We start from the raw sequence: 12,589 nt of genomic DNA on the forward strand, positions 1-12,589 counted from the left end.
TTGGTAAAAAGCATGCGTTAGTGCTACTTAGATAATGTAAACCATGGGATTTATGTGTATGAAAAGTATCATACCCATACAATATGTGCGTGTTTGAATAACACACCTCAAAGCGTGTCTTTTGACGGTTGTGCATAAGACTTGGTAAAGACCTTGTGTAATGCGACTTCGACCATGCAAACAAAATTCGATGGGCACGATACTTTGCAAGACTCTCAAGGTAGATGGTATTGATGCATGTGAAAAGTATTGTTTCCATCGGACATGTGCATGCTCAAATAACACACCTCCAACCATGTTTTTTTAATGGTTGGGTAAGACACTTGGTGAAAAACACGCTTTAATGCGACTTTGACCATGCAAACCATATCCAACAGACACGATACTTTGTAAACATATTAAGGTAGGTGGGTTTGATGTGTATTCAAATTATCATGGCTATCGGATATGTGCATGTTTGAATAATGGTTCCCAATGCGTGTTTTTTAACTAGTGCATGAGATTTGGTAAAAAACATGGTCTAATGTGATTTCCACCATGCAAACCATATCCCATGGCAACGATACTTTGCACATGCCTCAAGATAGGTGAGATTGATGTGTGTGCAAATTATCATGGCCATCAAATATGTGTACGTTAAACGAATAACACGATTTGGAGGGTGTGTTTTGACCGTTGTGCATGAGACTTTGTGAAAAACATGGTCTAATGTGAGTTCAACTATGCAAACCATATCCGATGGCAATAATACTTTGCATGTGCCTCAAGATAGGTGGGATTGATGTGAGTGCAAAGTATCGTGGCCATAGAAAAAAGAGAGAGACTATAATCCAAGTTCGCGAACGAATATATTTATTGTTTTGTTTGAAAACGATAAATTAAAGAAGATGGCCACAATTGAGTGAAGGTAGGGGAAAAAGGAAATGGATGGAAGGGGAATGGAAGGGAAAGGGGAAGGGGAGGGGAGGGGAGGAAGAGAAGGAAAGGAAATCCGTGGGAGGGGAGGAGGGCAAGGGAGGGAAGACATGGGGGAAATAACTAAGGGAAGCATTCCCAAAAAATCAGAGCCACTTGATTTTTGGGAATATTGACCTCAAACATTTCCCATAAGTCAAGGGCTTGTGGGAGCTCCAAGCTTGATGGTGACCTGCAGAAGAACTTTTAGCGACCACGTACGCATTACCTTATATATTAGGCTTGATAGTGACTTGTGAATGATGTTCAAGCGACCAAGTAAGCTGCACAATTGATAGAGATGTGCGAGTATGCCGATGTAAACTTATGCTCAAATGCCTTGAATCGTACGGTGAGTATTTCTTTCTGTGCGATCGCGGCCCTTCACGAGGAAAGGTAAGGGACGAGAGAGAGGGGAGGAGGAGGGGGAGGGAGAGGGAGAGGGAGAGGGAGAGAGAGGGGGAGGGGAGTCAAGTGGGAAATTTGAATTCTAGGGAAGGTTTGAATTCTAGGAAAGGGAAGGGAGAGGAGGAAGAGGAGGAGTTTGAATTCTAGGGAGGGAAAAGAGAGGGGAATTTGAAATTTTCAGGGTTTGGTGGCTTATATATTGATCTCCCATAACCCAAAGGAGGTTATTATCCTTCCCCTGCTTCTTCACTTCCTCCTCTCTCCCTTCACTTTTCCCTTCCTCTCTCTCTCTCTCTCTCTCTCTCTCTCTCTCTCTCTCTCTCTCTCTCTCTCTCTCTCTCTTCTTCTTTCTTCTCCCTCCCTTCCCCCTCTTCTTCTCCTTCCCTTCATTTTCCTCATTTTTCTCCCCCTTCCCCTCCAAAACAAAAAATCATGTGGCTGTGCCCGCACATGCGTCTGCGCCCAAAAAAAAAGTTGCTACATGGCTACGGCCACAACTATAGCCACGGCCATGTGAGACGATATATTGGGAAGGGCTTAGGGGAAGAGGGGAGTGTGCATCCATGGATGCGCCCTCCCTCCCTCCCTCCCTCCCTCCCTCCCTCTCTCTCTCTCTCTCTCTCTCTCTCTCTCTCCCCCCTTTCTCCCCCTCCTCTCCCCCCTCACATCCCCCTCCTCTCCCCCCTCCCCCCCTTCCCTCCCCTCCCCTCCCCTTCTTCCTTCCTCTCCTCCCCCTTACCCTCTCCAACCCATCCCTCTTTCTCCACCACTCCTGCTCCCCCTCCCCCTCCCCCTCCTCTCCCCTTCCCCCCCTTCCTCTACCCTTCCCCCTCCTCCCCTCCTCCCCCCTCCCCCTCCTCTCCCCTTCCCCCTTCCTCACCCTCCCCTCCCCTTCTCTCCCCCGCCCCCCCCCCCCTCTCTCTCTCTCTCTCTCTCTCTCTCTCTCTCTCTCTCTGTCCTTCCCTCCCCCCTTCCTTCCTTCCCTCTCCCCTTCCCCCTCCCCTTCCCTTTCCCCTTTCTTTCCCTCCCTCTCTTACCCCCCTCCCTTTCTCTCTCTTTCCCCCTCCCTCCCCTCCGTCAATAGCCCATTGTGAATGCCATACCGACACGAATGAGCTAAAAGCCCCGTAGGCTTGTTTGTGCCAGGTGGGCAAGTGCAACGAACCCATGTTGCCATATGTACCAATGGGAACCAAATGCATGTTCGTGCCATGCGTGCATGTGCAACGTCTTGTGACACCATATTTTTTCTGATTTTAGAGTTTTGATCTCTGAAAAGGTGTATATCAATACAGTCATGATATCTTGAAGATTTTAGAGAATCTTATGGTAAATTAATGTCATGCATGGTCCATACATACACACACACACACACACTTATTTAATTTTCTTAATTAATTTCAATTTTTAATAAGTTAAGAAAAAGTCAGGTCTTAGTCTCTATAACATGTTACGTAAAATTTTACAATTTTCATTTTTTACACTTTCAAAAACTTACAAAATTACCTTACTTTCTTTTTTTGATTTGTTTCTTTAAGAGTGAATATTTTTTTAAAAACATCTTAAAGTACTCAAAAATATGTATGCAAGTGATTTTAGGGAGTACACTTTCCAAAAGTACTTACAAAAATAATTTTGGACATTGCATAGTCCAAAATTAATGAAATGTGTGTTTATCGTAAAACTTGACCATGGCTTAGGAAACTCTTTACAAATCCATAAAAAAGTAGTTAACTCTGGGTTATAATTCTTTACACTCTCCAACCTTCCCTTTGTTGAGATTTGTATATTAGGATGACTAGAGGGGTTTAAATCTACATCCACGTGATTGGTGAACAAGGATATTGGACTGGATTTGGATTAGGAGGTGAGGACTTGGTTCCTATCTAATGCTCCCCCCCCCCCCCCCCCAACCCCTCGTCTTTTCTTCTTGTATGGTATGGATCACTCTAGTCTTCCTTTTGTGAAGGTGTTAGTTAATACAATCTAGATATGGTCCATTCTTGTGGTCCTCCATTCTCCATCTCTCTTCTCTCTTCCATTTTGTGAGATTCTCTTCCATTGAGCACTCCCTTTGTGTTTCATAACATGGTATCAGAGCACTAGGCTCTTTTCCCAATTCATCTCTCTTGCCATGTTATTAGCTTCCAAAGTGTTTGTTGGTTTCAGGGCTGGATGTTCTAGCAGCATTTGTTTTGTTTTATACAGCTGCCATAATCTCAAAAGCACTTCTATTCTAAGCGTAGACTTTTTCTTCAGAGATAATAGAGGCAAATTTCTTAGTTGTCGTTTGGGTTTTTTTGTGTCTTGTACTATATCTCTGCCATGGATGATTTTTTCAAGCTAGTTTCGTTAAGAAGCTAGACTTTTATATTGGTGTCAAAAGTTTGGATGCCCTAATAAAAATAAAAGTTTGAAATGTTCGCCAGGATTTGAAACTTTTATGTAAAAATAAATAAAATTTTGCCAAATTTACACTTTTTACTTCAAAATTCAAAAGAAAATGTATAAAAGCATACTATGTCCATTTAATATTGTGAATTTAAAACAAAAAACTCGATAAACTTTCGCCAAGCTTTTACATTAAAATTTAATATATTAGCATAGCTTTGATAAAAACATCCATGGTTTCAAGGTTAGCTATATCCATGGTTTTTGTCAAAGTCGCTATAAGGGGTTTTTGCACATCTATGATCTTTCATTGGTTCTCAAAACATGGCTAAAGCGACACTTTATTTGCTGTCCCATCAAATTTTTCTAGCTATTAGCAACATGTGTTATTGCATGTTCTACACAGATGTTCCTAGGGAGCTAATATGCTACAGTATTGAAGGTTATTTGGGAGATTTATTCAATATCATATTGTTATGTTTTTGCTATTAACATATGATCAAGAAGCCAAAGAAACGTCCATTGCTGCCCTCCTATTCCTCACCTTTCGTAGATCTCGTAACCGCTTTTGCTGCCATGACTACCGACTGCTGGGATATTCTCCCTTGGTTATCTATTTTTACCAAGGTCCTTTCACAAAGGTTGAAGAGGTGGCTTCATTTTTTTGACATGTGGCATATTTTCTAACCTTAGATAAGGTCCGGTTCTAATCCCATGTCAACCATAAAGGTTGATTGGGATGCTTTGGGCCCTTCTTAGTCTCTTGACCATTCGTTTTTTCATCCAAATAATGTCAACATTATTTCAAGCCATAGACAATCACAAAAAGGGTTCTTGTGTGCCTTTGTTTATACTCGACCTTATTACCTTCACTCAAGGTCATTCTTAAGCCATATGCAATCACAAAAAGGGTTCCTATGTGCCTTTCACTAAATAGTTTTATTAGACCTTAATACCTTCAATCAATGTCATTCTTATTTAAGGTGCATGGTAAAAAAGGGAAAATATTTCTCATTCTTTGGGCCCCTATGTCTCAATATTTTTGGTATTGGCAAGCAATTTTACATATGGCAAATTTAAAGCCCATTTAAAAGGATGGCAAGGTTGTCAATTCAAAGAGTGCTTAAATAACTTCATAGACAAGAAGTTGTATCTGTAATTCATTTTGTAGAAAATTACACTTTCAAGGAGGCAAAATGCAATCCAATCCATGTAATAGCACATTGACCAAGTTACATATGCCTTTCCCACCCTTTTAATAGTCCTAAAATTAAATAGACTTGGCTCATTATGTGCATACCTCTGAGCTATCGTTGCAGACTACAAAACCAAAATTGCAGAGGAGGTGAGGCGGGGGGTCAATGGGAGATTCGTTAATACCTTTGTTAAAACTTTTTTATAGTCTACTTGTGTGAACTACAGCATAAAATACAATAACATATGGCATTCATCTTCTCTGTTAATATGTAAAAGCTTTTTTATACATCTCTTTTGGATATCTTCAGAAACAGTGTGCGTTTTGAAATTTGTGATTTGATTGCCAAAATATTTTCTAACTCCATATCTATAGTATTTATCAATATTTAAAAAGTACATTTGTTTGTAGAGAGTAAGGCCCACTTTATATCTCAGGTGTCATTACTGTTATCATTCATTACACATTCTACAACTTACACTTTGGTGATCATATGGTACCGGCTGTAATTTGTAGAAATCCCCCTCCTGAAGTATTGCTTACGGAACAAAACAAGCCCGCTTCTAGATTTGCCCAAGAACCCAAGTTTTTTTGCTTCGACAATTATGTCTCATAACATGCAGCAATTCTTGGCCCTTCCTCATTTTGAGGAAATATATTTTAAGCTTTCCGTGTATATTTTTGCTTTGGATTATCTTGTATCCCCTACCAAAAACAAATCCACAACACTGCCCTTGTCAGTTCAACTATGGCCCAACTTCTTCCATGCTTCATCTGTCACTCTGCTTGCCTCAACCTCCCCTTCCTCCTGCATGTCAACATCTGCAAAGATATTAGACATCAAGACATAAGCTGCATCATCCTTTTCATCCAATTGCACTGCATGTTCAAAGGCTAGCCTTCCAAGAGCCAAGTTACCCCACTTTCGGCAAGCAGCCAACAATGTATGCCACAGCACAAGATTAGGAGGGAAAGGCATCTTCTTCACCACTGCTACTGCCTCATCTAATTGGCCTGCACGGCCAAGGAGATCAACCATGCCAATGTGGTGCTCAAGAGTTGGGCTAATCCCATAGTCTTTGCTCATGGCCTGAAAGTATTTCTGACCCTTATCTATTAGACCTGTGTGACTGCATACAGTAAAAATAATAGAGAACGTGACCTCATCCGGCTTTACCCCTTCTCCTCTCATTCTTTCAAGCATATGGAAAACAATCTCACTTTCTCCTAGCTGGGCATATCCTGCCATTAGTGCATTCCATGAGACATCGTTTCTAATTGGCAGCTCCTCAAACGCATCCCGTGCTTCTGCAAGCAAGCCCCATTTGGCATACATATCCACCAAGGTGCTGCCAACAAAAAGGTCCCTTTCCAACCCCTTTCTGGCAATCTCGGCATGTATTTCTTGCCCCTTGCTTATGGCTCCTATGATGCCACAACCTTTCAAGCTGCAACCAAATGTGACAGCATCAGGAGAAAGACCCTCCAGTTGCATTTGTTGAAGACAGTTCAGCACTTCCTGACCAAGACCCTGCTCAGTATATCCTCCCATTAGTGCATTCCACGAGACCTCGTTTCGAACTGGCAGCTTGTCAAACACTTCCCGTGCTTCAGCAAGCAAGCCACATTTGGTGTACATATCCACCAAGGTGCTGCCAACAAAAAGATCTCTTTCCAGCCCCCTTCTGGCAATTGCTGCATGTATATCTCCGCCCTTGTCTATCGTTCTTATGCTGCCACAAGCTTTCAAGCTGCAAATAAATGTGACAGCATCTGGAGAGAGACCTTCTAGTTGCATCTGTTCGAGACAGCTCAGTGCTTCCTCACCAAGCCCCTGGTCGGCATATCCTGCCATCAGTGCATTCCACGAGACCTTGTTTCGAACTGGCATCTTGTCAAATGCTTGCTGTGCCTCTGCAAGCAAGCCACATTTGGCATACATATCCACCAAGGCACTCCCAACAAAAAGATTTATTTCCAACTCCTTCCAAACAATCGCATTGTGAAGTTCTTGACCCTTGTCTATGGCTCCTATGCTGCCACAAGCCTTCAAGCTGCAACTAAATGTGACAGCATTTGGTGAGAGACCCTCCACTTGCATCTGTTCAAGACAGTTCAACGCTTCCTCACCACACCCATGTTCAGAATATCCTGCAATGAGTGCATTCCACGAGACCTCATCTCGAACCGGTAGGTTGTCTAAAGCTTCCCGTGCTTCTGCAAGCGAGCCACATTTGGCATACATATCTACCAAGGTGCTTCCAACAAAGGGGTCTCTGTCCAGCCCCGCTCTGGCAATCTCAGAGTGTATTTGTCGGCCTTTGTCTATGGCTCCTATGCTGCCACAAGCTTTCAAGCTGCAAACAAATGTGAAAGCATTTGCACAGACACCCTCCAGTTGCATTTGTTCAAGACTGTTCAGCACTTCCTCACCAAGCCCATGCTCAGCATACCCTGCCATTAGAGCATTCCATGAGGCCTTGTTTCGAACTTGTAGTTTGTCAAATGCTTCCTGTGCTTCTGCTAGTGAGCAACATTTGGCATACATATCTACCAAGGTGTTGCCAACAAAAATATTTCCTTCCAGCCCCTTTTTGGCAATTTCAGCGTGTATTTCTCGGCCCTTGTCTACGGCTTTTATGCTGCCACAAGCTTTCAAGCTGCAAACAAAAGTGACAGCATCTGGAGAAAGACCCTCCACTCGCATCTGTTCAAAACATTTCAAAGTTTCCTTATGAAGCCCCTGCCCAGCATATCCTGCCATTAGTGCGGTCCACGAGACTTTGTCTCGAACTGGCAATTTGTCAAACGCCTCTTGTGCTTCTGCAAGTGCACCACATTTGGCATACATATCGACCAAAGTGCTGCCAACAAATACATTTTTTTCCAGCCCCTCTTTGGCAATCTCAGCATGTATTTCTCGGCCCTTGTCTATGGCTCCTATGCTGCCACAAGCTTTCAAGCTGCAAACAAATGTCACAGTATTTGGTGAGAGACCCTCAAGTTGCATCTGTTCCAGACAGTTCAGTGCGTCCTCACCAAGACCATGCTCAGAATATCCTGCCATAAGGGCATTCCATGAGACCTCATTTCGGACTTGCAGCTTGTCAAATGCTTCCCGTGCTTCTGCAAGCCAGCCACATTTAGCATATATATCCACCAAGGTGCTGCCAACAAAAATATCTCTTTCTAGACCCTGCCTGGCAATTTCAGCATGTATCTCTAGACCTCTTTCTGCATCTTTTAGCCTAGCACAAGCCTTTAGTATGGCCACAAAGGTATACTTATCTGGATGTACAGAATCCTCTAGCATTTGCTGGTAAAGATTGAGAGCATGCTGTGATTCCCCACATTCAACATAACCCATGATGAGAGAAGTCCAACTATATACATTCCGTTCAAGCATCTTGTTAAAAACGTGCTGAGCATCGCACATGCTTCCAGCTTGGACCAACATTGGGACGAGGTAGTTCCCAAGAGGTATATAATCTTCCAGCCCACTTTTGCAAATGTAGGCATACAAGCGCTTGGTATATACTAGATTTTTCGATGTTCTGCACTTATGCAAGATACATGTAAGGTTGTGAAATGAAGGCAGCTCGGGCATTCGTTCCATAGACGTGAGTGCCTCCTCTAAGCACGTTGCCCAACCACTCTTCTGGTGCAATTCTTGTGCTTGATATGTATTTATCTTTACCCCGGACCTGAAGTTGGCCATGCCACACTCCTCAACCAGGCCTCGGCCTTGGGCCTGAGCACTGGACGCTTCTGCCTTTTTCTCAAGCATGCCTTTAACCCAGCGCTGTTTCCATGGAGACTCCTCAGTGATCTTATGCTTGAAATTTGAAAATACTTTGATCTCTTGGTTATCCCACCACTCCGAGGGATCAGTGAAGTGCTCCTTCCATGAGCGCTCGGTCCCTCCTGACCTACCTGCAAGGCATAACCACAACATAAGCTGGTGAAAGTGAAGTTGTAAAACTAAATAACCCATGTAAAATCTTAGCATCAATTTCTACAAACTAAATAACCCTAGCCTGAATTTCTACAAACTACAGGACAAGGTGTCAATCAGTCGAGAAAACGGTACCAGAACGACGTAAGGGCTGCATAGTTTCGTTGGGATAGCTTCCGACGTATGACAAGGACCTCTTCCGTTAATCATCGTGTCAGGCAACGTCAGACACTGTGAAAATTCAGATTGTCAGCCAAAACGCGCTAGGAGCTAAGAGAGGAGCCCTGTGCAGTGCAAAACATTGAAAATTTCCCGAAAATGGGCCTTAGTTTTTGGCCTGCCGTTGGCAGGTCTTAGTGAAGGACTCCAACCGAAGAGAGATTTTATTTTTCGGGGATTTATTAGCACTGGCTCTCCTAGAGCCAGTTCTCCTAGAGCCAGTGCTAAAGGATCAAGTTATTCTAGTTTTTTTGCGAATTTTTTAAATTCAAAAGCTCTATTATCGATGACCCAACTCCCCTTTTAGACGGGTAGCCTGAGTTGGTATTTCCATAACCATAAGCAAATTACAAGCAGTGGGCTATGGAAGCTTCTTCCCTACAACCTCTCACATCCATCCCGATTGTTCCTGTGAGTGAGCTGCATGGATGGTAGCACGGGGCGACATCACTGAGTTTAGGAGGAAGATGGTGGAGGGCGGATGAAAGGATGCAGGGACGAGGTTTCGTCGCTTTCAGTCCCCTTCTCCATTGCAGGGAACCAAAAAAATGTCCACTTTTGCTTGCCTCCCTTCGGTTTCAAGCCGATTCGCCTTGCCGTTTTCACCTCGGCCGCCTTTCTATCTTCTCGGCTGTTGTTGCCTCTCTGTGTCACGATTAGGTTGGGGAGAGGGAACTGTTGCCCTCTTTAATAGAGGGCAACGGTTACATGACAACAGTCCTGCAAGGCTAGGCAACGCTTACAGGAGGGCTGGGACAAGTGTAAGGACAACGTCGCCTTTGATCCTTCGGACAATATCCACTGTCATCGAATAAATAGTGTTGTTATCACCAGTGCGGGCACCTCTTTGAGGAAAGTGTTTGGATTTTGATGAACAGAGTTCTTGATTTTCCTCCACAGATGTTACTGCATATCTTTACGGCACACAACAAAGAAGAATGGATGCAACGGATCATGGAGGGCTTGTTTGCCATTGACGATGCTGAAGCCCACACTCCCGCCCAGGGTCTTTCTCCAACCAAGCTGGATCGTCTTGAAAAGGCCTTCGATAGACAATATGAGGACGCATAAGGCTTCGTTGCCTCCTATGTTCAGTAGTTTATTAATCACTGTTTCCTTAACTGGGCTCTAGATACCAAGACTTGGTATGCCCCATGCGCTTATATAGTCCAGTCTAGCGGCTGGGGAAAGTCTATGGCAATGAAAGAGGTTGCACATGCTGCTAGCGGTATGGTTATGGTAGACATAGTTACTAAGCTTATGCTTGGAAAAAAAAATTGCAATCCAAAAAGCCGTTTGCCAAAAATCCGGTTCACCTTTTAAAAAAGGCCGTTTGCGTAAAAAGCTGGTTTGCTTGAAAACTGATGTTACCTATTGGAAGGGCTTTATGCCAGCCAAACGGGCTTTATGCCTGCCAGCGAAAAGATTGTTGTTCACTGAGACTATAAAAGAATAAGAAAAACTCAAATAAAGCAGGCTCAAAGCGCTAAGGGTGTATAGAATTATCATCATACAAGATCTGTAAATGGGGTTGATACGTTTTCATTGCCACACTACATACATATCTTTCCGATTACAGATGACCACAGTTGAATAGGTCTTTGAAGGAACTTTGAAAGCCATGCAATGGCAAATCTATCTCCCCGAAGACCACCGCCTAATGTCGGAACACTCATTCATGTAAGGTATTCATCATGCATTTTAACTCCTTGTTGTTGAAGCTCAAATCCAAATATGTGTTGAAACATTTTATTGTGTGTTGGTCATTGTTGTGCAAGTTCGAAACAAAATTTTGGAGTGTTGTAGCCCGTAGTTGTTCAAAGGTCATCCTGTTTTCCAACAAGTATGCAATTGCGTCAAATAAACAATCACTTGGTGTGTAACCATAATGCATGATACAGTTTAAGTTATGTTTATGCAAGATGTTATCAATTGATTTGTTTGGGTCCATTGTTGTTGTTTTGAACGCTAGGCTCGCCTTTTTTTGCAGGGAGGATCGGGTCTTGACGGACCTTGTGTCATGTTTATATTTTTTTTCCTTTTTCTTTTCTCTTTATGAAACTTTCATTAAACGGTATGATCCCAAGTTCCAGTTTTAAGATTGTAGGTATGTGCTCCATGACATAAAAAGGAACTTTGAAATATAGAAATCTATCAAGTAGAGGCTATCCGCTTTGAAGTAACCTTGCATTTTTCGAACTACATGGATGCATAAATTGTCCTTGAATTTATTTTCGACATAGCCTTAATTGATAGAGCCTCATAAGCCGAAGCCAGTGCTTTTGTGCATACTTGCACCCTTGTTTTTTGAGTTCCCTTTCCGGAATAACTCTCACATGCACCGTTCCACATGTCACCCAATCCACCTCTTGCTTGTGCATGCATGTGAGACTTTTCTGGCGACAAAACCCCCACTAGTGCTCCGTACCTGAGAGAACATCTTGTCCTGACAGAAAAGCTACAGGGCAGGCCAATTGAACCTGGTTCAATCTTGTTTATTGTTTTTGGTCACCTTGACTGTTTAGTGTTAGTAATATCCTCGAAGGGGCTTCCAATTCTCAAGGGGTGTGTGTTGTGTGCATGAGTTAATCACAGTTGTGGACCATGTCCTGACTAGGTCCAAGGCAGGGTACCCCTTGATAGGGCCACGGGGGCTGTGTCCTACCACGTGTCATGGGGAAGCCTAATTGATGGTGGCCCTAGCTTGGAGAAGTAAAATTAGTGTGTATGCCTTTTTCCCTCCCCCCATATTCCATGCGGCCTCTCCTGGTTGGGGGCCCCTCGAATTGCTCCAAGTGGCATCGCTACATGGATTATTGTCCTCAAGCTTGCATGGATTCCTGTCGTTGTCTTTCGCTTTTGATGCAGGTTGGAAACCACCTCTCCAGCTTGTTTTTCGCTCGTTGTATCAGGTTCTTTCAACCTCATGCACCCTTTGGCCGTTCGAAGACATGCTCCCATTCTGATTTGGTACAGCTCTCGGAACCTTAAGTTTTGTATCTCAGTGTCAGTTTCGTTTTGCTGCAGCTTCATATTAAATCTAAATTCTTTATCTCGTTGTAGCTAACAAGCTCACACTTAATGTAGAACTTGGAAGTTGCCGCTTAGAGCGGATGTCTCATAGTTGAAGAAAGGTTCATGTGGATTCGAGAATGGCAGGAGCTCCAACTAGCATATGTGAAATGGGTCATCAACAAAGCCACACCCGACAAATATTTAAGCGGCAATCATTTGGTTTTCATGAATTTAGATGCATGCATGGCCTTGGACATCGTCACTCTTAAAGTATTAGATAGCTTGAAGGAAAAGTTTGAAGGCTACCAAGAGGAAACATGAGTATGAAAAAACATTGGAGGCTTACAATGCGAAGCCGGTAATAGGTCTGTAGAAGTGTCTTGGGTACATGAGGACCAACACATGTAATTCCTTCACTTTGTCTTCATTCGGTCCTTTTGTACATTTTTGGA

The 12,589-nt window shown here is 43.2% G+C and overlaps 1 protein-coding gene across 2 annotated transcripts; it reads right to left on the reverse strand.

Annotated features, from left to right (window-relative positions):
- Window positions 1-3,939: 3,939 nt before the first annotated feature.
- On the reverse strand, window positions 3,940-9,327 carry LOC147891320 (pentatricopeptide repeat-containing protein At2g39620-like). Of its 2 annotated transcripts, XM_087389104.1 has the most exons (3): window positions 9,039-9,327; window positions 5,673-8,881; window positions 3,940-4,002 (listed from the first exon to the last, which is right to left on the reverse strand). In XM_087389104.1, the coding sequence occupies exons 1-2, from the start codon at window positions 9,058-9,060 to the stop codon at window positions 5,691-5,693; spliced, it is 3,213 nt and encodes a 1,070-aa protein (XP_087245230.1). In that variant the 5' UTR covers window positions 9,061-9,327; the 3' UTR covers window positions 3,940-4,002; window positions 5,673-5,690. The 2 variants fall into 2 exon arrangements, with proteins under 2 accessions (XP_087245230.1, XP_087245229.1); XM_087389103.1 differs by lacking the exon at window positions 3,940-4,002 and having other exon boundaries at window positions 5,299-8,881.
- Window positions 9,328-12,589: the final 3,262 nt, after the last annotated feature.

Source organism: Dipteris shenzhenensis, chromosome 18 (genome assembly GCF_047967505.1).
Source record: "Dipteris shenzhenensis isolate YYH24624 ecotype China chromosome 18, Dip_SZ_1.0, whole genome shotgun sequence".
NCBI classification, from domain to species: Eukaryota; Viridiplantae; Streptophyta; class Polypodiopsida; order Gleicheniales; family Dipteridaceae; genus Dipteris; species Dipteris shenzhenensis.

What these genes read in the sequence shown, in the direction of transcription:
- LOC147891320 (XM_087389104.1), bottom strand. Translation starts at nt 9,060, where the DNA reads ATGCAGCCCTTACGTCGTTCTG. An exon ending in GCAGCCCTTACGTCGTTCTG is followed by an intron (nt 8,882 to 9,038) that starts GTACCGTTTTCT and finishes TATGCCTTGCAG; the next exon opens with GTAGGTCAGGAGGGACCGAG.